General features: G+C 41.3%; 1 protein-coding gene across 2 annotated transcripts in view; it reads right to left on the bottom strand.

Annotated features, from left to right (window-relative positions):
- Positions 1–5,454: 5,454 nt before the first annotated feature.
- Positions 5,455–24,523, bottom strand: part of caln1 (calneuron 1) — a 103,623-nt gene continuing 84,554 nt past the window's right edge. For both annotated transcript variants that reach the window (XM_071357302.1, XM_071357301.1), the window contains exons 5-6: positions 11,256–11,412; positions 5,455–7,150 (exon numbers count right to left, since the gene is read on the bottom strand). In XM_071357302.1, coding sequence (XP_071213403.1) covers positions 7,023–7,150; positions 11,256–11,412 — 285 coding nt within the window. In that variant the 3' untranslated portion in view covers positions 5,455–7,022. The remainder of the gene's footprint in view (positions 7,151–11,255; positions 11,413–24,523) is intronic.

Raw genomic sequence — 24,523 nt, 5'->3', positions numbered from 1 at the left:
TATCTGGTCTGATGAAACCAAGATTGAACTCTTTGGCCTGAATGCCAGGCATCATATCTGGAGGAAACCTGGCACCATCCCTATGGTGAAGCATGGTGGTGGCAGCATCATGCTGTGGGGATGTTTTTCAGCGGCAGGAACTGGGAGCCTAGTCAGGATCATGGCAAAGATTAACTGAGCAAAGTACAGAGAGATCCTTAATGAAAACCTTCTCCAGAGCACTCATGACCTCAGACTGGGGTGAAGGTTCACCTTCCAACAGGACAACGACCCTAAGCACACAGCCAAGACAAAGTGGGAGTGGCTTTGGGACAAGTCTCTGAATGTCCTTGAGTGGCCCAGCAAGAGCCCGGACTTGAACCCAATCAAACATCTCTGGAGAGACCTGAAAATAGCTGTGCAGCAACGCTCCCCATCCAACCTGACAGAGCTTGAGAAGAAGTGCAGAGAAGAATGGGAGAAACTCCCCAAATACAGGTGTGCCAAGCTTGTAGCGTCATACCCAAGAAGAATCGAGGCTGTAATCGCTGCCAAAGGTGCTTTAACAAAGTACTGAGTAAAGGGTCTGAATACTTTTAAGTAAATGTGATATTGTTTTTATATTTTTAATAAATGAGCAAAAATGTCTAAAAACCAGTTTTTACTTTGTCATTATGGGGTATTGTGTGTAGATTGATAACGGGAAAAAACGATTTAATCAATTTTAGAATAAGGCTGTAACATAACAAAATGTGGCAAAGGTCAAGGGGTCTGAATACTTTCCGAAGGCAATTCAACCACCATGCTACTGAAGTGAGACTGTGTTAGTTGTCCAGCCTAATTCACCATCAGTTTTAATTATTAAGAAATGCATTGATTCTGTGAGGGCAGGTACAGCTCCATCACCTGTAACTGTATAATATACCCAGGCTAGAGCCTTTTGTGTGGGCTACTATGTGTTTATTTCTTCACAAACATAAGGCTCTGACGATACCCTGGTATTACAGTGTATCGTGGGGTTAGGGCAGGGCTGTGTCCCAAATGACTCACTATTCCCTCTATAGTGCAATACTTTGACCAGAGCCCCACGGGCCCTAGTCAATAGTAGTGCGCTACATACAGTGGGGAGAACAAGTATTTGATACACTGCCGATTTTGCAGGTTTTCCTACTTACAAAGCATGTAGAGGTCTGTAATTTTTTATCATAGGTACACTTCAACTATGAGAGACGGAATCTAAAACAAAAATCCAGAAAATCACATTGTATGATTTTTAAGTAATTAATTTGCATTTTATTGCATGACATAAGTATTTGATACATCAGAAAAGCAGAACTTAATATTTGGTACAGAAACCTTTGTTTGCAATTACAGAGATCATACGTTTCCTGTAGTTCTTGACTAGGTTTGCACACACTGCAGCAGGGATTTTGGCCCACTCCTCCCTACAGATCTTCTCCAGATCCTTCAGGTTTCGGGGCTGTCGCTGGGCAATACGGAGTTTCAGCTCCCTCCAAAGATTTTCTATTGGGTTCAGGTCTGGAGACTGGCTAGGCCACTCCAGGACCTTGAGATGCTTCTTACGGAGCCACTCCTTAGTTGCCCTGGCTGTGTTTTTGGGTCGTTGTCATGCTGGAAGACCCAGCCACGACCCATCTTCAATGCTCTTACTGAGGGAAGGAGGTTGTTGGCCAAGATCTCGCGATACATGGCCCCATCCATCCTCCCCTCAATACGGTGCAGTCGTCCTGTCCCCTTTGCAGAAAAGCATCCCCAAAGAATGATGTTTCCACCTCCATGCTTCACGGTTGGGATGGTGTTCTTGGGGTTGTACTCATACTTCTTCTTCCTCCAAACACGGCGAGTGGAGTTAGACCAAAAAGCTCTATTTTTGTCTCATCAGACCACATGACCTTCTCCCATTCCTCCTCTGGATCATCCAGATGGTCATTGGCAAACTTCAGACAGGCCTGGACATGCACTGGCTTAAGCAGGGGGACCTTGCGTGCGCTGCAGGATTTTAATCCATGACGGCGTAGTGTGTTACTAATGGTTTTCTTTGAGACTGTGGTCCCAGCTCTCTTCAGGTCATTGACCAGGTCCTGCCGTGTAGTTCTGGGCTGATCCCTCACCTTCCTCATGATCATTGATGCCCCACGAGGTGAAATCTTGCATGGAGCCCCAGACCGAGGGTGATTGACCGTCATCTTGAACTTCTTCCATTTTCTAATAATTGCGCCAACAGTTGTTTCCTTCTCACCAAGCTGCTTGCCTATTGTCCTGTAGCCCATCCCAGCCTTGTGCAGGTCTACAATTCTATCTCTGATGTCCTTACACAGCTCTCTGGTCTTGGCCATTGTGGAGAGGTTGGAATCTGTTTGATTGAGTGTGTGGACAGGTGTCTTTTATACAGGTAACGAGTTCAAACAGGTGCAGTTAATACAGGTAATGAGTGGAGAACAGGAGGGCTTCTTAAAGAAAAACTAACAGGTCTGTGAGAGCCGGAATTCTTACTGGTTGGTAGGTGATCAAATACTTATGTCATTAAATAAAATGCAAATTAATTATTTAAAAATCATACAATGTGATTTTCTGGATTTTTGTTTTAGATTCCGTCTCTCACAGTTGAAGTGTACCTATGATAAAAATTACAGACCTCTACATGCTTTGTAAGTAGGAAAACCTGCAAAATCGGCAGTGTATCAAATACTTGTTCTCCCCACTGTATGTATTAGGGTACCATTAATGAAGCGGACAAGGGTGACGGCTCAAAACAGCGAAATAAGGAACAAGCTCCAGTTTGACAGAATACATTATATAATGAATGAGGAGAGAATTTGCCATCTATCAGGCTTAAATTGGTGGTCTCAACAATATTAAATCCAGTGTGGCCTACTGTATCTGCAAGATGATATTGCACACAAATCAGTGCTTTTACTTTGACATCATAAAACAAATATGAAAACTTCACAGAGGAGCCATCCATCCAAGCATGATGTTAAAATGAACGGGGACATTCATTGATCATACTTAAATTCAAACCTCTTCAATGTGATTAGAAAGGAGATTTTCTGCCATGGGAAAGACATACATAATTCCAATAAATAGTGCTGCTATATACAGTTGAAGTCGGAAGTTTACATACAATTTAGCGAATTACATTTAAACTCAGTTTTTCACAATTACTGACATTTAATCCTAGTAAAAATTCCCTGTCTTAGGTCAGTTAGGATCAACACTTTTTTTTTTTAAATGTGAAATGTCAGAATAATAGTTGAGAATTATTTATTTCAGCTTTTTTTTCTTTCATCACATTCCCAGTGGGTCAGAAGTTCTCATACACTCAATTAGTATTTCGTAGCATTGCCTTTAAATTGTTTAACCTGGGTCAAACGTTACGGGTAGCCTTCCACAAGCTTCCCACAATAAGTTGGGTGAATTTTGGCCCATTCCTCCTGACAGAGATGGTGTAACTGAGTCAGGTTTGTAGGCCTCCTTGCTCGCACACGCTTTTTCAGTTTTTCAGCCCACAGATTTTCTATAGGATTGAGGTCAGGGCTTTGTGATGGCCACTCCAATACCTTGACTTTGTTGTCCTTAAGCCATTTTGTCACAACTTTGGAAGTATGCTTAGGGTCATTGTCCATTTGGAAGACCCATTTGCGACCAAGCTTTAACTTCCTGACTGATGTCTTGAGATGTTGCTTCAATATATCCACATAATTTTCCTCCCTCATGATGCCATCTATTTTGTGAAGTGCACCAGACCCTCCTGCAGCAAAGCACCCCCACAACATGATGCTGCCACCCCCGTGCTTCACGGTTGGGATGGTGTTCTTCGGGCTTGCTAGCCTCCGCCTTTTTCCTCTAAACATAACGATGGTCATTAATAAGGCCAAACAGTTCTATTTTTGTTTCATCAGACCAGAGGAGGACATTTCTCCAAAAAGTACAATCTTTGTCCCCATGTGCAGTTGCAAACCGTAGTCTGGCTTTTTTGGCGGTTTTGGAGCAGTGGCTTCTTTCTTGCTGAGTGGCCTTTCAGGTTATGTCGATATAGGACTCGTTTTACTGTGGATATAGATACTTTTGTACCTGTTTCCTCTAGCATCTTCACAAGGTCCTTTGCTGTTGTTCTGGGATTGATTTGCACTTTTCATACTAAAGTACATTCATCTGTAGGAGACAGAACACGTCTCCTTCCTCAGTGGTATGAAGGCTGCGCGGTCCCATGGTGTTTATACTTGCGTACTGTTGTTTGTACAGATGAACGTGGTACCTTCAGGAGTTTGGAAATTGCTCCCAAGGATGAACCAGACTTGTGGAGGGTTAAAAAAAATTCTGAGGTTTTGCTGATTTATTTTGATTTTCCCATGATGTCAAGCAAAGAGGCACTGAGTTTGATGGTAGGCATTGATATACATCCACAGGTACACCTCCAATTGACTCAAATTATGTTAATTAGCCTATCAGAAGCTTTTAAAGCCATGACAACATTTTCTGGAATTTTCCAAGCTATTTAAAGGCACAGTCAACTTAGTGTATGTAAACTTCTGACCCACTGGAATTGTGACACAGTGAATTATAAGTGAAATAATCTGTCTGTAAACAATTGTTGGAAAAATTACTTGTCATGCACACTGACTTGCCAAAACTATAGTTTGTTAACAAGAAATTTGTGGGGTGGTTGAAATTAACTTCCGACTTCAACGGTATGTTCCACAAACATTGCAGTTAATCAAACTAACAATTATTTTGGTAGAACATTCACCATTTCAGAAATCTTTCTATACAGATAAGACAGATAAGAATCATAATATTATACTTCAACATTTCATGTTCTGATGATTATACATCTGAATACAAGGGATGGATAATTCAGCTGACATTTCCGCATAACTTTCGTGTAATAAATGACAGCACTACAGTATGCAGAGCGACACCATGTTGGCGGAGCACTATCTCTGGTCCATGGCATTAGTGCGGCCTGCTAACTCTAGACTCAGGGTATATTAGGCTCTATATTTCCCTCACTAACTTTAAACATCAGCTATCTGAGCAGCTAACCGATCTCTGCAGCTGTACATAGCCCATCTGTAAATAGCCCATCCAATCTACCTACCTCATCCCCATATTGTTTTTATTTACTTTTCTGCTCTTTTGCACACCAGTATTTCTACTTGCACATCATCATCTGCACATCTATTACTCCAGTGTTAATTTGCAAAATTGTAATTACTTCGCTATTATGGCCTATTTATTGCCTTACCTCCTCAAGCCATTTGCAATACACTGTATATAGACTTTCTTTTTTTCTATTGTGTTATTGACTGTACACTTGTTTATTCCATGTGTAACTCTGTCTTGTTGTTTGTGTTGCACTGCTTTGTTTTATCTTGGCCAGGTCGCAGTTGTAAATGAAAACTTATTCTCAACTGGCCTACCTGGTTAAATAAAGCTGAAATAAATAAAACATTTAAAAGGGTTTGCAGGCTGCACTAACACCCTGGACCAGAGCTAGGAGAGCACATAAATTGTTACAAAAAATATCTGAATTCTGGAACCAACCTCTAGATGGGGCTCTTGGACCAGTCTGTGATTCTACTCTCCTCTCTGCTCATGGGGATAGATGGAAATTATTATACAGTGCAAAAGGGTGGGTGAAGGAACCCACAAATTATGGACTGTTCCTACCAAAAATACACATTTGTAACAGAAAACAACACTCGTTTAGTGTTCTTCATTCAGTACATCTCTATTGAGTTCTATGGCTTTGGCCAGAGATCTGTGTCTCTGTCTGTCTACCTGCCTGTGTATTGTGACGTGGAAGGCATTAGCATCTGGTTTCACAGTGCTCTCTCCTTCCCTCCACCTCTAAATCTGCTAGAGCCGACTGTACCAACAATCATGCACATAGAACACCGTCAACCAATACACTTAGACAACAACATGGGTTACATACATATTTACATATCGACGTTGGACTTGATCACATGCAGTACTGTAGCTATTACAAGCAGTCCTCTCAGCAAAACTGAAGGTGGTTTCAATATTACCATGAGAGTCAATAGAATACAGGAGTTCAGACCTACCTACCTCAAGAGGAATTAGATCATAGGTACATTACAGCCCAGACTTTTCACAGCTATGGTCTTCCAAACACTGTTCTGTTTAGCACTGGAGAACCTTCCACAGAGAAAGTAAGCGTGAGGTATTTTTCAATTTTACATATTGGGAAAATATTGGCCACAAGAATACCAACCGATTTCACTCCTGAACTCCGGATGAAAGCTTCTAGAACAGCTTAAACACCAGCCCTACAGCAGACGACACCATCATTCCTGTCGCATCCAAAGCCTTACTGTATGCTCCAATGATGAGCTGGCTTCCACCTCCCCTCAGGAAACTAGAATAACAGGCCAATTATTTCAGTGTGTGTGTGTGTGTGTGTGTGTGTGTGTGTGTGTGTGTGTGTGTGTGTGTGTGTGTGTGTGTGTGTGTGTGTGTGTGTGTGTGTGTGTGTGTGTGTGTGTGTGTGTGTGTGTGTGTGTGTCTCAATCCACAAGGATGCTGCCTTATACAGATACACTGAGGGCCTGTCTCAATCCACCATGAATTCTGCCTTCTGAGGCAAGAAGTTAAAATTGCCTTCTGAAGTACCTTCATATGAAGACTCTGGGTAGGGAAGGGAAGAGAAGAAGAGTACTGAACTCCTGTACTTGTGTTTTTATTGCATTAGGGAACAGAGGCAGCAGAGTAAGCGAAAGTCAGCCCTTGAATGTCCCTGCCAGAGAAAAGGGGTTATGAGGGGTCTCGCTGGACTCCTCATGCTGGCTTCTCAGTGTCGTTGGATGTCGGACTGTCATTCACCCAGAAAACTCTGGTGGTTTATCAGTCAGTGTTTTTTGTTTGTATGTCACCATCAGTGAGGCATTTTTTAAGTCGTTTTTTTCTTCTAAAGAAACTGGAAATGACCTCACCCACTGTCATCATGCACATGCAGGTTTGTTTTTCCCGCTCACAGTGGGCGTGGCCGGGTGTGGCTACTCCAGGCCGTTCCGCAGCATTTGATTGGCTGCGATGAGCATGACACTGATGATGAAGGCCATGGCGAAAGCGCAGATCAGACTCTTCCTCACGCACGTCTGCCGGTTCTTATTTTTAGAATGGACTAATAGAAGAGAGAAAGGGGGAAAGGGAGAAAGAGAGAGAAAGCCAGAAAGAGAAAGATGCATAGAGGTTTATTACCAAATTCATTTCCAGCTGGCACATCACATTACACATCATATTTTTGCCATTTGCCATTCTCTGTTGTAAGAAAGGGAAAAAGAGAAAGCCTAATACAAAGCCATTTTCAGCAGTGTGGTGAGAAATTACTAGGCTCTCTTCTGAATCATATAGTTTAGGTGTCAGAAAGTGAGTAAGTGAATGAGGGAGGGAGGGATGGAAGAAAGAAAGAAAGGAAAGGAGTAAGTGGCAGGGAGAGTGACTCTGGCAGAGAGAAAGCAGAGGTGAGATCAATCCTATGCTTCAGGTGAGGCTCTGCTTTCTGTCAGATGATGTGTTTGTGTTTGTGGCTGCAGCACAGTGGGACCCGAGATGAAAATAGAACTGACACAAATATACAGTACAACTGACCAAATATGCATGCACACATTCACACGCACACACACACACACACAAAGACACACACACACACACACACACACACACACACACACACACACACACACACACACACACACACACACACACACACACACACACACACACACACACACACACACACACACACACACACACACACACACACACACACACAGCTTGAAAGTCATAGATACTCGCGCCGTTTACCCGCGAAAAAAGATGGCGCCGAAGAACATGGCTGGCGTTTTACATTCTCCCAACAAATTGTGCTATTTTCTTAGTTTTTTGCGTTTTGTGTAACTTATTTTAAAAAATGATTTTGTACATAATGTTTCAGCTACCGTCTCTTATGACCGAAAATAACTTCTGGAGATCAGAACAGCGATTACTCACCACGGACTGGAAAAAACGTTGTCCTTTAACGAGTCCGACGAGAAGGATATCATGCTTTCACTGGAACAGGCCCAGATCCCTGTAATTTGCTTGAAGAAAAGACGCAGGAAAAGGGGCCACAGATCGGGCTGCCTTCTGAGAATCCGTAGGCGAGCAAGTAAGCTCCCACTGCCACGTTGGTAGCCATGAAGTGCTTTGAAAGTGTGGTGCCAGGACAACAACCTCTCCCTCAATGTGAGGAAGACAAAGGAGCTGATCGTGGACTACAGGAAAAGGCAGGCTGAACAGGCCCCCATTAACATAGACTTGGCTGTAGTGGAGTGGGTCGAGAGTTTCAAGTTCATTGGTGTCCACATCTCCAACGAACTATCATGGTCCAAACATACCAAGACAGTTGTGAAGAGGGCACCACAAAACCTTTTCCCCCTCAGGAGACTGACAAGATTTGGCATGCGTCCCCAGATCCTCAAAAGGTTCTACAGCTGCATCGAGAGCATCCTGACCGTAAGGCGCTTCCGAACATCCAAACTTCCGAACATCCATATAATAGGCGATGTCAGAGAAAAGCCCATAAAATTGTCAGAGACTCCAGTCACCCAAGTTATGGACTGTTTTCTCTGCTGCAGCACGGCAGGCGGTGCCGGAGCACCAGGTCTGGGACCGAGGGGCTCCTTGACAGCTTCTGACGCAAAGCCATAAGACTGCTGAACAATTAATGAAATCGCCACTAGACTATTTACATTGACAACCCCTCCCTTATGTATACTGCTGCTGCTCGCTGTTTATTATCTATGCATAGTCACTTCACCCCTACCTACATGTACAAGTTGCCTCGGCTGGCCTGTACCCCCGCACAATGACTCGGTACCGGTACCCCCGGTGTATAGCCTCGTTATTGTTATTCTTATTGTGTTACCTTTAATTATAATTTTTTACTTTAGTCTATTTGGTAAATATTTTCTTAACTCTTCTTGAACTGCACTGTTGGTTAAGGGCTTATAAGTAAGCATTTCACGGTAAGGTCTAGACTTGCATGTGACAAATACAGTTTGATTTGATTTGAACTTCAGGCCCAATCAGTGACCTGGAAACAGCGGAGCTGGTTTACAGGGCCGTGGTAATTGTGGTAATTAGATGGGCTGGGCCAATGACCTGCAGGTACAAAGTCCTGTGTAGGCTGCCCCCGCCTCCCTCTACATCTCACTCTCTCACTCTCACAAGCTATTTACAACTCTGATGTCAGAAAGCACTGAACAAATCACTTTACTTACACAAAAGTCAACTTTAACAGTTTTTTTTGGTTAAAATTAGTAATCAAAATGAGCTAAAATGTATAGATTTGTCATATCTGTATCATGAAGCATTTTACGATAACACAATCAATTGTGCCCTACAGTGACATCAAGTATTTATTTCTATAGGTCAGAACACATTCAAGTGTTCGTCAATAGCGGGTACTGTTCATTTAGACCTTGGAGCCTGATATTCTCTTCCCCTACGTGATTTAGCCCATAGTGGTGCTAACTGTAACTCCCAGTCACAAACCCAGTTGAAACATCCCATTCGCACAGAGGACACATTGTAATCTCTCAGTCTCACCTTCCGGTTTTAATACTCTGATAAAGCACCTTACAATCCATGTCCAGCCCGGATGTCTGTTGCCACTCTTACAGCAGTAAATCTACCATGACAGGCCATTTCGGCTCTGCTGCATCGCACAGCCTTTCCAGTTTCACAAGGAACAGTGTGTCTCAGACTGCAACAGAGAGAGATTAATAAGGGAATGACCTCTGAGTGTCTATTTTGGCTCTAACCTGAAAGGCTACAGAACCAACAGCTTACTGGGGAAGGAGGTTCTAGTTGAACTCAAAGGATCTCAGGGGAAATGCTACATTTTATGTTTTGTAACTATTCACCTGAACACTGGTCTCCTGCTCCTGACGTTCAATTGTTGTATCATCTTCACTACAGACATAATAGGGTCATTCCAATAATTCAGTGCCTTTAGAGAAGTGTAACTTGGCCAAAAAATAATTTTGATTCCACCTAATTTTAACATTCTGTCAAAAACAGCACATGTTCAACTTCATAAAAAACATGTTTTCCCATCTCAAGTGGATACATTTAAAATAGACTTTAGGAAGTGCCTATTGAATTCCAAATAAAGTAACAGGGTTGACCGTAACAGGTTGACGATTTCATCTTAAATCAACCATAAATCCCTTTGTGAATGAGGGAATGAAAGCTTATTGTGTGCAACAGTGAGTGGTAATTGAATGCAAGCTGCACCAAAACAATTAAATTGCTAAAACATTTCTAGCCTGTCTAACTATGGGTAACAGGGTTGACGTGTTATGCTCAACCCGCTCAGTTTTCCACCACAAAACCAGAAAAAGGCCAAAAAGAGTAGAGCCAGCTCACCTGCTTTGATACTATGATTTGACTATTAGATGTTCAATGTTTCTTTTGAAAAAACATTTTAAAAGGAATAGTTTCAACATATTAAAACGAGTGTAATTCACTTAACAGGGTTGATCTTAAAATAAAGGACAGATGTAAATGAATCACTAATCACATTAAATAAATAAAAAGTCTTTAAAAATGCCTATGTCAAAGCAACAAAAAATAACTAGGTTTTCATTTTTGGATCAAGTGGTTTGAAATCTTTCTAGAAGTGACACAGGGTTGATGGAGGGACATGTCAAAATTGTGCATTTTGGCACTTAAGCAAGCCTTTATTTATATAAGAAAATAGGATTTATAGAATTTTCCATGTGGTCTATATTAAAGGGCACTTCAATTAATATTGCAGGCTTTTAAAATTCTATATTGGTGCAACATTTGTACTTAAAATATCAAAGGCATTATTTTCGTGGAACGACCCAATAAATAACAAAAAACAAAAAATAAAGATTCATATCAACCTAAACACCCTTCCCTGTTGCTATGGTATTCATAACTCCCTGATGACACCTTTTTTCATCATAGCCCAGGTGACCAAATTACTTCCTACACCATGAGCACCATCAATCAATAAATCAGCAGGTGGAGTCTGACGATTATGGATCCTGATAGGTGGAGTCAGATCCATCCTGACGGGTGGACGGGCGTGCAGCGCTCTCTGCCCCACCGATGACAGCTAGCAGACTCTCTCTCTCCCACACATCCACCCTCCATCTCTTTCTCACATCCACCCTCCATCTCTCTCCACAGGCTACAGAATCTACTCAACTCACTTCCTTCAAAGTCTGCCTGACAGTGTCCCGAGTTCTCGTTGAGGCTCTCCTCCTCGTTGATGATGATGTTCTCGATGTCCTTCATGGTCAGGTGGTCTCTGAAGGCGTGGAACAGAATGTGTTTCAGCTCTTCAAGGGTGATACGCTGCATGTCAAACTGCAGGGGGGAGGAAAGGGGAGGAAAAGAGTAGTGAGGGAAAAGTTTTGAAGAGAGGGAAAGCAAACAACACACTTTAATTTGCTACATTGACACAGGGGGAATGGAATTTAGGTTCCCAAATCAATTGTACATTTCTTCTTATTATTTTTAATTTTTACAAAAGGTGCATTTTTTGTTGTTGTAAAATAGTCATGATTACTCTACTGAGGTACCTTTTGTCTGATGGATGCACATCATGCAACTATTTCTGTAACATACTTCAATACAGGAAATCCAGACTTGGGACGCTAAAATAAATGTGCTCAAAAGAAAAAAACTCAAATTGATGCTATTTCAAAGTCTGATTGAAGGCCCAAGCAATAAGACAGGACTAGTAGAATACAACGCTTGCAATTTAGCTCCATGTGTTTTCTAGTTCATTCCTCTGTACATTCACACTAATGAAAGTAGCTACTGCAAGTGACTAGAGTTATAGCCTTAAAGTGATTGATCTCACCTTAGGTGTTGATGAATGGCTGATGCTTTTTAACCATTATCCAAAGCAATCCAATATAACAAGAAATAACACCCAGAGCCATATGCCAAAATCTTGGAAGATTCCCAAAGTCCTCGGCAACGTTTTGGAGGAGTTTAAAAGTTTACTTTGCAGGTATTTCTCCAGTTTTTGCCTCCTTACACTGGCTGTCTGTGGTATTAAGAATTCATTTCAAACTGATCGTTTTGGAGGAGTTTAAAAGTCCCCTACAATCAATCTGATGGTTCCAATTCAACAATATGCAAAGATCTATCAAACATGATTGAGAATGTCTTTGTAGTGAAAGCCAACAGTGCACAAAGATACATTAAAGCTGCTGACACAAAAGTGAAAGACTAGAATAATTTATCCTTCTTTTATTGAATTTTTATTTAACCTTTATTTACCCAGGTAATCTCATTGAGATATCTATTTTTCAAGAGAGACCCGGTCCAACCAAGACAGAGGCAGGGGAGAACAAAGTTTCAGACAAATCTCCGACATAACAACTTACAGACATAGCCACACCATGAACAAATTATAGACGTAGACACACACACATATCAAATTACATACAGAGAAATACAAACATCATAGATAAAATCAATCATATGTACCTGTAATATCCTTGTTAGAACCAAGTATTGAGTTTATTTGTTATAATTAATTGGTATTAGATTTAAAAGGTGATTGAATTGCTCCCAAATTGTAATGTTGTTAATGCATTTCTTTTGAATAAATATTTCTTTAATGTATAAGTGAATAGGTTGGTTTACTTTTAAGTTTAAGTTTTGACCAATAAGGTCACTTGTTAAGTTGTGGCCAATGGGAGTTGACCTGGTTAACTGGAGGCCTGGGAAAATAAGAGAGGGAGAGAGACGTTGAGAAAAGGATGGACATTACATTATGACGTTGGTGAAGAAAAATGATAAAAGAAGACGATAAAAATAGAACAAAACCCATACCTACCGAGTTTTGAAGGGAAATATGATTTTATTTTATAAGAGAGTTGTTATAATTTTGTTAAGAAAGACTTAGTAAAGCCTGAAGCTACCGTCTCATCGTGGAGGTATTTGACAGCCTTGAGGTTAGCCTAGCATCGTGTGACATCGAGAGAGAATTGCTTGGGAAAGATTAACGAGTTCATGTTCCCATGGGATATCGGTTACAGCTAAAGAGTACTGTCTGGATTGATAGCTGTGCTTGCTGTGGATCTTGTGAGGAAACCTGCAAGGAACTGTTATACTTCACTGAGGGAATATCTACGAGTAACGTCAACTCACCCCATTCCGTACAAATGTGCGCAACCGCAACATTCAAACGAGGCTACAAAGAAAACTAATGGGACTGTAGCGACTGTGTTGACTTCAAAATCAGGGGTGTGAACTACGTTTCTATTCAAGAGTTGATCAACATGGTAATGGCTCTATAGTATTGGAGAAAATTTGAAAAAACGGACCCTCCGTTACATCGTGACGTGTCATGTCGTAACGTACAGCACGCATAAAGCAACTATTTCTGTCTTACAATCTCTCTCCACCAGGTGTAGCACTTCTCTCATCCTTTAAAAACAAGAAATGGACAGTGACGGGGGTAAGGGGGGATACCTAGTCATTTTTTGCATCATTGCATGCGATCATCATTCTCAAAGCCGCTGTTTACTTCTAAGATCACTTTAGCACCGCCCTAAAAACCCAATTCAAATTCGACACAAACCTTCAAATAGGTATGTAATGACACTTTATATAAACTCTTTATAGTGTTTTATTTACATTTTAGAGGCGATAAGGTGATAAGTTGGACAGATCGAGTGAAAAAAAGCAATTTTCCCACACAACATCTCTCCTTCTCATTATCACGCATTAGTTTCGCTTCCCCACCCGCCATTTTTAAAAAGACCCGACGGGGCTCATTGCCTTCTTGAATCATGCAGAAACAGGCAGCGTGGGGGTCATGTAATTGATTCTGTTGGAAAGGGGAGAAATTGTGCTTTACAATGGTATTGACATTACAGTTGATCTGGAAGTATTACATTTTTGGGGCGCTAAAATAAGGTCAATTGTATGGACCAAGGCAATGTACAAAAGTGAGTGAGTTTACATTAGTGAGTAACCACAACGGTGGGGTGCTTCTGGACTTTGTGTGTCGTCATTTTTTTTAGCTCCAACGCGCGCAAACAGGTTAAGCAAGATTTAAATAATTTGGACATGGGTTGTGCACGACTCATTGGGGTTTATTATTTTTTATTTCTTTTGATGTGGTGCTTTGAAAATGTAATAATACACATTTTGAACCTTATGTACAGTGGGGAGAACAAGTATTTGGTACACTGCCGATTTTGCAGGTTTTCCTACTTACAAAGCATGTAGAGGTCTGTAATTTTTTATCATAGGTACACTTCAACTGTGAGAGACGGAATCTAAAACGAAAATCCAGAAAATCACATTGTATGATTTTTAAGTAATGAATTTGCATTTTATTGCATGACATAAGTATTTCATATATCAGAAAAGCAGAACTTAATATTTGGTACAGAAACCTTTGTTTGGAATTACAGAGATCATACGTTTCCTGTAGTTCTTGACCAGGTTTGCACACACTGCGGCAGGGATTTTGGCCCACTCTTCCATACAGACCTTCTCCAGATCCTTCAGGTTTCGAGGCTGTTGCTGGGCAATACGGACTTTCAGCTCCCTCCAAAGATTTTCTATTGGGTTCAGGTCTGGAGACTGGCTAGGCCACTCCAGGACCTTGAGATGCTTCTTACGGAGCCACTCCTTAGTTGCCCTGGCTGTGTGTTTCGGGTCGTTGTCATGCTGGAAGACCCAGCCACGACCCATCTTCAATGCTCTTACTGAGGGAAGGAGGTTGTTGGCCAAGATCTTGCGATACATGGCCCCATCCATCCTCCCCTCAATACGGTGCAGTCGTCCTGTCCCCTTTGCAGAAAAGCATCCCCAAAGAATGATGTTTCCACCTCCATGCTTCACGGTTGGGATGGTGTTCTTGGGGTTGTACTCATCCTTCTTCTTCCTCCAAACACGGCGAGTGGAGTTTAGACCAAAAAGCTCTATTTTTGTCTCATCAGACCACATGACCTTCGCCCATTCCTCCCCTGGATCATCCAGATGGTCATTGGCAAACTTCAGACGGGCCTGGACATGCGCTGGCTTGAGCAGGGGGACCTTGCGTGCGCTGCAGGATTTTAATCCATGACGGCGTAGTGTGTTACTAATGGTTTTCTTTGAGACTGTGGTCCCAGCTCTCTTCAGGTCATTGACCAGGTCCTGCCGTGTAGTTCTGGGCTGATCCCTCACCTTCCTCATGATCATTGATGCCCCACGAGGTGAGATCTTGCATGGAGCCCCAGACCGAGGGTGATTGACCGTCATCTTGAACTTCTTCCATTTTCTAATAATTGCGCCAACAGTTGTTGCCTTCTCACCAAGCTGCTTGCCTATTGTCCTGTAGCCCATCCCAGCCTTGTGCAGGTCTACAATTTTATCCCTGATGTCCTTACACAGCTCTCTGGTCTTGGCCATTGTGGAGAGGTTGGAGTCTGTTTGATTGAGTGTGTGGACAGGTGTCTTTTATACAGGTAACGAGTTCAAACAGGTGCAGTTAATACAGGTAATGAGTGGAGAACAGGAGGGCTTCTTAAAGAAAAACTAACAGGTCTGTGAGAGCTGGAATTCTTACTGGTTGGTAGGTGATCAAATACTTATGTCATGCAATAAAATGCAAATTAATTACTTAAAAACCATACAATGTGATTTTCTGGATTTTTGTTTTAGATTCCGTCTCTCACAGTTGAAGTGTACCTATGATAAAAATGACAGACCTCTACATGCTTTGTAAGTAGGAAAACCTGCAAAATCGGCAGTGTATCAAATACTTGTTCTCCCCACGGTATGTTGCCTTGGTGGAGTCATTTACTGTTTCAATTTAATTTAATGCATGGGAAAGTATATCCTTATACAATAACAAAAACCTATAATCATTCCATCTGAAGTTAATACCCTATTTGTCATCACCCTAGATAGTTTACAATAGGGATTCTTATTGGAGATGTCCTTCTCACCTAACATCCCATGCTGTTGAGATACTCTATGTAAGTTAATATTGTGAGAGTCATATTAGAGCATGGTGAGAGGGTTACATACCACTGTGAAATCCTTAATGACAATCACATTCATCAGTAAGACGAGTCAATCAACCTTTTAAACTCCTCCAAAGAAACAAGATCCTGGAGTTTCAAACTGGTCTGTAGAGCGTTCTAAGACCACGCAGCCGAGTAACTAAAACCCTTTTTAGCCATGGAACTCTTAGGGCACTTTCTCACACAGTTAGTTTGAATGCTTGACTTGCACAAAAGTTGTCAGTTTAGTTTGTTTGGAGCTATGTGAGACATACCAAACAGTGATTAAATGCTGGCCAAGGATCATACAAACCATTTTGAGACAATAGGTCCTATGAGAGGGTTGGGCTTGGACTTCTGGAGTGTTTGCTATTTTAGTTTTTTAGTGGAGAGCAATCAAGCTCAAGTGGAAAAAAGATAGAAAGGCCCTGAGACAATGGATATGCTGCCAGATACACCAGTTTACATGGAGTAAAGTGTTGGACAGAAAAAACACAACGTGAGCAACCCAGTTATCTATCCATACAATCAGATCCTCAGACAAGGCTACTATTTCCACAGTGGGAATAAAACTCCTTAACCTTTTATTGCAGTGGGCTAAATCAGGGTCACACAGAGTGTGTCTTGGTAGTCTTTAACAAATCTACTTTGAAACAAAAGTATACACCTCACACACATGGTTATGGGATTAAAAAAGAAGACACCTGTACCATGTCAGATATAGAGTTGAAATGTATTAAACTTTGAGTTTTCATACCAATATTGCACGTTATATACACTGAGTGTACAAAACATTAAGAACACCTGCTCTTTCCATGAAATAGACTGACAAGGTGAATCCAGGTGAAAGCTATGATCCTTTATTGATGTCACTTGTTAAATCCTCTTCAATTAGTGTAGATGAAGGGGAGGAGACAGGTTAAATAATGATTTTGAGGCTGTTCTGAGAAGGTTGGGGGGGTGCAATTTAATATTAGGAAGGTGTTCCTAATGTTTGGCATACTCAGTGTACATCACAGAGGACTGAAATATAACAAAACCAGATTTTTGTGGCGTTTTGTTTTAAATAATGTTGATTTAATTATGAAAAAATATGAATAACATTCCACCCATGAGGCCACTAGAGGGCGATTAGGTCATTTGACTGCAAGAAAGGGGTACCACTTCAACAACGATTAACAATTCTCCAAGACAATGATAATATTTCTATGAACTTCCTGCCTAAGCCTACATTCTCTCACTCTCTCTCTCTCTCTCTTTCGCTCTCTCTTTCGCTCTCTCTCTCGCTCTCTCTCTCTCTCAACATAAAATCAATACCATTTTGTTATCTCACAGACTCAGGGTAGGGTAATGAATAGTCATCCAATCATGCTTCACATTTGTATCCTGGTTCATAAAGATTTATTGGCCTGGCTAATTGAAGCTTCTGGATCTCAGTGTTGTTGCTTTGTTTGCAAAGCTGGTAATTTATGAAAAAAATCAATAGTCCGGTTGAAGTGATAGTAGAAAGATAAATGAGATGATGCATGACAACAGAGTTATACATCAAAGGCTTTTATGCGTACTGCAAATTAAGGGCTCAAGTAGCGAAGTATGACGGTACTAATTCAATTTTTCACTAGTGTTCTTCTGTAATGAATGAAATGGGGTGCCACATTACACACGCCAGCCAGGGCAGGTGAGAATGAATGTCTAGACTCTAGATTACACTTTAGTGCTTTCAACTAGGAAGGAAACACTACGGTAACTACTGTGGCAATTTTTATGAGACTCATATAGAGTAGGATGAAAAAAACATAATATTTTATGAAAGTCGTACACTACAAAAGCCATCTTAACAAATTGCTTAATCAGTGTTATTCTGTGAGTTGAGTGGACTTCAAAAGGACAAGAACTTGAGATAATGTGTTAGTGTGTTTAATCAACAAACTCTGCTCAAAGTCAGTTGAATTTGAACAAGGTTGTTGAGTAAAATTACAAATTCATGTTTGCTCAAAACAACTAAAAACTATGCCCATCATTATCATACTTCCCAGCATGCTCTCTTGCAGATAGATTTTTTCAGAATTGTTTGTTTCAATACCTGTGTTTTTGCATATACTTTGATTGGTTGATTAACTTTATGCTACACAAACATGAATAACATACATTTTTCTAAACTAATCCAATCTGTTAGTAGCTGGTTTTATTGCATCTGTTGCTGAGATGGCTGTTCCAGTTTAGGTATTTAGGTAGTCTCAATAATGCATTTTCCCTACCCTGGCAATTCTGAGTGCAGGATGCAGCTCCAGAATTTTGGGCAACCAATCAACTGTTGTCAAGTCTGACACCTCGAACAAGCTCACGTTGGAAATGAAGGAAAGCCAGTGAGGGAAATAAGAATAATTGTTAGCTAGCCACTTAATATAACTTTTTTTGTCTAAATGTATTGGATATATTAGGAATATAACTGTCATCTGCTGTCGAAATCAGCAAACAAATTTGAGAGCACTCTGTGCTTAGTAGCTTTGGTTAGTAGCTTTGACTGCATGCACAGTGCATTCAGAGTCATTCAGTGGCTAGCCACACTACAAACATCATTTTACCAGATTCCTGTGAAGCAATTTTAATGACAGTCCTCCACAATATACCTGAGCATTTACTGATTAGCAAGGGGTCGTCTGTGTTTAATTTAATATTAAAAACACAGTTTGAGATCATTTTGAGGGGATTTTGCCAGTGGTTAAAAGGGGGAATTAGGCTTCACGGGGAAATGTTGTCAAACAGTAACCAAGGGGGGCTTAGTGAAGGGTCAATTATTGTACATCCTCACTCTGTCTGGATTCCAATTGGAATTACACATCACTTTGCAAGCCAGCATTATGTGACTTGCAGGCTTAATGTGGCCTGTAAAACAGGAGTTTCAGACCACTGTGTCAGGGTGTAACTAGGTCCTCAAAGAAGGGCCTTATAATATATGTAGTGCATTGTCATAAAGTTTTTAATTTATAGATAACATATTCACATATACACTCATTTGGTGAAGGCAACAGTACTGAAAACCATTGAATACAACAACCATGTCTTTGTCGCTAACAAATAGTCATGGGTGGTAACTAGAATTCACTCGAAAGGCAAGGCACTCTGGGTAATATGCAAATAAGGCAGAATAAATTATCAAGTTGAATTGCATGTTCACTCAACCTTAAATTTAAAGTTGTGTGAATATACAATTCAACTTGAGCATGTGTGTTGGTTCAGCTTATGCCCAAATGCTGAGTAAAGTCGCAATCCTATTGCAGCTGGTTGCCTAACAATTGTACGTTAAATTAACATATATATTTTACAGTGTAGGATGACAGAACAGGATATTACATTCGCTAGTTGCCTAATAAATCAGCCACTGTCTGGCTCAGGAGGTCTTTAACTAATCACAGACAATGATACAATATACTGTAGTATCTGTCATAATAGCCACACAATCATACTACTTAGAATTTAATCTTTGAATCTTAGACTGATTCAATGTATTGGGCTTGCATTTCTAAGCGTGTGCTAGTATATAAAGAGATGACATTGCTGAGGTATTAGTAACATATTAGTATGAGGAGCATGCGACAACAACACCTTTGTAAGGGAAGTGGAGCTCTCAAACCTTTAAACCACTTGACAGAAAGTTTGTGACAGTTTTAAATACCCTATTTCACAATCCCAATCAGGTATGTCACACAGCCAGTCACGCAGTGTTTCAATCCACCTGTTCCAAGATACTGCATTTTGAAAACACGAGTTGTATTAAGTCCATATTACCATTCATGAGCAGCACCAGTCTGAAACAGATGTTATAGAAGTGGCACAGAAAGACACTGCTTGTCTCCTTTCCTCCTCTCTCCTATCCCACTGGGCTGATAGACTAATGGTGTGTGTGCGTGTGTGTGTGTGTGTGTGTGTGTGTGTGTGTGTGTGTGTGTGTGTGTGTGTGTGTGTGTGTGTGTGTGTGTGTGTGTGTGTGTGTGCGTGTGTGTGTGCGTGTGTGTGTGTGTGTGTGTGTGTGTGTGTGTGTGTGTGCGAGCGTGCGTGCGTGTCAAAGAATTGTCAAAGACTCCAGCCACCCAAGTCATAGACTGTTCTCTCTGCTACCGCACCGATGCACCATGTCTGGAACCAACAGGACCCTGAACAGCTTCTATCCCCAAGCTACAAGACTGATCAATAGTTAACCAAATAGCTACCCAGACTATCTGCATTTTGCACTTTTTGCACTTTTTTAAAACTCCTCACATATGCTGCTGCTACTTTTTATTATCTGTTCTGTTGACTAGTCACTTTATTCCTAGTTATTTGTACATATCTACCTCAATTACCTCATACCCCGGCACATCGACTCGGTACTGGTACCCCGTGAATATAGCCAAGTTATTGTTCCTCATTGTGTATTTATTATTACTTTTATTATTACATGTTATTACTTTTCAATGATTCTATTTTATTTCTCTCTGCATTGTTGGGAAGGGCCCGTAAGTAAACATTTCACTATTATTCTACACCTGTTGATTACGAAGCACGTGACAAATAAAATGTGATTTGATTTGTGTGCGTGCACGCGGACAGACCCACTTGGCTACACTCTGCCACACTAAAAGGAGAGCTCTCTCACTGGCTTTGTTTTGCTAGGACTGGTCCCAGATCTGTTTGTGCTAATGATGAATCTCTCTCTCTCTCTCAGTATATTTATACGCCACCTGGCAGAGTGAGTGACATTTAGGGGTGAGTGGTTACAAGGAATGAAGAACAAGAGAGAAAGCGGAATGGGGATGGGGTTCTATGCAGTGTGGCCAGTGAAAATATATTGTCACTCTTCAACTGACTCTGTTTGGAGCAGAGAGGCTGTGTCAGTCACAGTGCAGTGGCTTATCGATGTACTCTGACCACCTTGCACATCAGTCCACCTAAAGGCAATTTGTGACACATTAACCTGATTTCTCCTGCTGGTCTGAACACCACAGGTTCAATACAGCCAGACTAGACAGAGTGAAGTTCACCCTGCACCCCCATGTGTACTGCTTCTACCTTATGCAAGGCACAGGAAGAACCATAAATGAAGTAGCAGCATATAATTAAGCAATATCTCATGAGGGGGTGTGGTATATGGCCAATATACCACGGCTAAGGGCTGTTCTTATGCACGACGCATTGCGGAGTCCCTGGACACAGCCCTTAGCCGTGTTTAATTGGCCATATACCATAAACCCCCAAGGTGCTTTATTGCGATAAACTGGTTACCAACTTAATTAAAGCAGTAAAAATAAAAGCTTTGTCATACCCGTGGTATACGGTCTGATATACCACGGCTGTCAGCCAATCAGCATTCAGGGCTCGAACCACCTAGTTTATAATGGGGAATATTCTCCCATTTTTCACTAAACACAACTATCTTTTCCATCAAAATGTTTGCTCGACCTGTCTCCTCTTTCTCCTCCATGGCAATGTTATCGCTAACCTTCAAACTGTAGGTGTTTGAGTGAGAGCAAATATGGAAGCTGTACATTTGAATTCTTCAGCCCCTGAGTTCTTCTGTTTCTTTATTTGTCTACTTGCCAGGTAGCAGCAGTAGCTACAGTGGGGCAAAAAAGTATTTAGTCAGCCATCAATTGTGCAAGTTCTCCCACTTAAAAAGATGAGAGAGGCCTGTAATTTTCATCATAGGTACACTTCAACTATGACAGACAAAATGAGAAAGGAAAATCCAGAAAATCACATTGTAGGATTTTTTATGAATTTATTTGCAAATTATGGTGGAAAATAAGTATTTGGTCACCTACAAACAAGCAAGATTTCTGGCTCTCACAGACCTGTAACTTCTTCTTTAAGATGCTCCTCTGTCCTCCACTCGTTACCTGTATTAATGGCACCTGTTTGAACTTGTTATCAGTATAAAAGCCCCCTGTCCACAACCTCAAACAGTCACACTCCAAACTCCACTATGGCCAAGACCAAAGAGCTGTCAAAGGACACCAGAAACAAAATTGTAGACCTGCACCAGGCTGGGAAGACTGAATCTGCAATAGGTAAGCAGCTTGGTTTGAAGAAATCAACTGTGGGAGCAATTATTAGGAAATGGAAGACATACAAGACCACTGATAATCTCCCTCGATCTGGGGCTCCACGCAAGATCTCACCCCGTGGGGTCAAAATGATCACAAGAACGGTGAGCAAAAATCCCAGAACCACACGGGGGGACCTAGTGAATGACCTGCAGAGAGCTGGGACCAAAGTAACAAAGCCTACCATCAGTAACACACTACGCCGCCAGTGACTCAAATCCTGCAGTGCCAGACGTGTCCCCCTGCTTAAGCCAGTACATGTCCAGGCCCGTCTGAAGTTTGCTAGAGAGCATTTGGATGATCCAGAAGAAGATTGGGAGAATGTCAGATGAAACCCAAAAATATATTTTTTGGTAAAAACTCAACTCGTTGTGTTTGGAGGACAAAGAATGCTGAGTTGCATCCAAAGAACACCATACCTACTGTGAAGCATGGTTGTGGAAACATCATGCTTTGGGGCTGTTTTTCTGCAAAGGGACCAGGACGACTCATCCGTGTAAAGGAAAGAATGAATGGGGCCATGTATCGTGAGATTTTGAGTGAAAACCTCCTTCCATCAGCAAGGGCATTGAAGATGAAACATGGCTGGGTCTTTCAGCATGACAATGATCCCAAACACACCGCCCGGGCAACGAAGGAGTGGCTTTGTAAGAAGCATTTCAAGGTCCTGGAGTGGCCTAGCCAGTCTCCAGATCTCAACCCCATAGAAAATCTTTGGAGGGAGTTGAAAGTCCGTGTTGCCCAGCAACAGCCCCAAAACATCACTGCTCTAGAGGAGATCTGCATGGAGGAATGGGCCAAAATACCAGCAACACTGTGTGAAAACCTTGTGAAGACTTACAGAAAACGTTTGACGTCTGTCATTGCCAACAAAGGGTATATAACAAAGTATTGAGATAAACTTTTGTTATTGACCAAATACTTATTTTCCACCATCATTTGCAAATAAATTCATAAAAAATCCTACAATGTGATTTTCTGGATTTTATTTTCTCATTTTGTCTGTCATAGTTGAAGTGTACCTATGATGAAAATTACAGGCCTCTCTCATCTTTTTAAGTGGGAGAACTTGCACAATTGGTGGCTGACTAAATACTTTTTTGCCCCACTGTATGTCACAGTGACTATTCTGGTACTCCCTGCATTACCTTGGTGATGGTTTCTCTCTGCTGTATATTTCTTCTGGGACACAGACACTGACAGGAATGCAAAGCAGTTACATCTCAAATATGAGCACCTGAGGAGAGGTGGCTGCCTGAACGCAGTGCATTCTCATCATCACAGGCAGATAGGGCGGCTTGGGACCCTAAGTAGGCCAACAGGGGTTTGGCAGTTGTTTAGTTGAGAAAACAAACAAACATAGAAACTGTCGGCTGCGTAATTGTGTATTGTCAGGAAGGGATGTAAACAAAGGTTGGTGGAAACTACATATAGTCTTAAATAAGTTAGTCTTACATGTTATAACAAAGTCTAGTCAAGACTCATCATCAAAATGGGTTATACCTGTAGGCTTTAAGTAAAGTATTACTAATTTCCAAGCCATTAGAAAGGCCTCCAATCCTCAGGGCCAGACTGTTTCTTATCTAATTCCCAGAACCCATTAAGCAGGGGTGTCACGTCCTGACCTTAGTTCCTTTTTTATGTCTCTATTTTGGTTTGGTCAGGGCGTGAGTTGGGGTGGGCATTCTATGTTCATTCTATGTTTTTCATTCTATGTTTTGTAGTTCTATGTGTTTGGCCTGGTATGAGTGTTCAATCAGAGGCAGCTGTCTATCGTTGTCTCTGATTGAGAACCATACTTAGGTAGCCTTTTCCCACCTGGTGTTTGTGGGTAGTTATTTTCTGTTTAGTGTTTTGTTGCACCTTGCAGAACTGTTCGTTTGTCGTTTTGTTGTTTTTGTTCGAGTGTTCATCTTTATTAAAAGTATTATGAATACGTACCACGCTGCACTTTGGTCCTCACCTTCTTCCTCTGAATGACGTTACAAGGGGACACTGCATCACTGTTCCATTATCACAACGGTTACCCAACCATCAGTGTGCCATTATCACCACGGTTACCCAACCAGAACTGGAAGTATAGGAACCCTGTGAGCTGCTTCTCCAAAGTGTTATGACAACACCTGTTACAAAAATAACATTGTTTTACAGCTCAGTAAAATGTTAATATGGATCTCGGAAGGATGTGCTGCCCATCTTTAAGGTTTAGTAGTGTCGTGTCTTTGGTTATGCCGGATTAAGTGATATGACATGCTATTCTACAAAATCCTTTCTCTGTAATTAATATTACCTGATTGAGCTAATCATGTAAATGTAATTAACTAGAAAGTTGGGGCACCACGAAATAATATTTATAGAGCAGTTATCTTCCGA

The sequence above is a fragment of the Salvelinus alpinus genome, chromosome 21 (assembly GCF_045679555.1).
Source record: "Salvelinus alpinus chromosome 21, SLU_Salpinus.1, whole genome shotgun sequence".
In the NCBI taxonomy this organism is placed as follows: Eukaryota; Metazoa; Chordata; class Actinopteri; order Salmoniformes; family Salmonidae; genus Salvelinus; species Salvelinus alpinus.
Note: the sequence above shows the minus strand (reverse complement) of the source record. Positions and strands in the feature narration are given on the sequence as shown.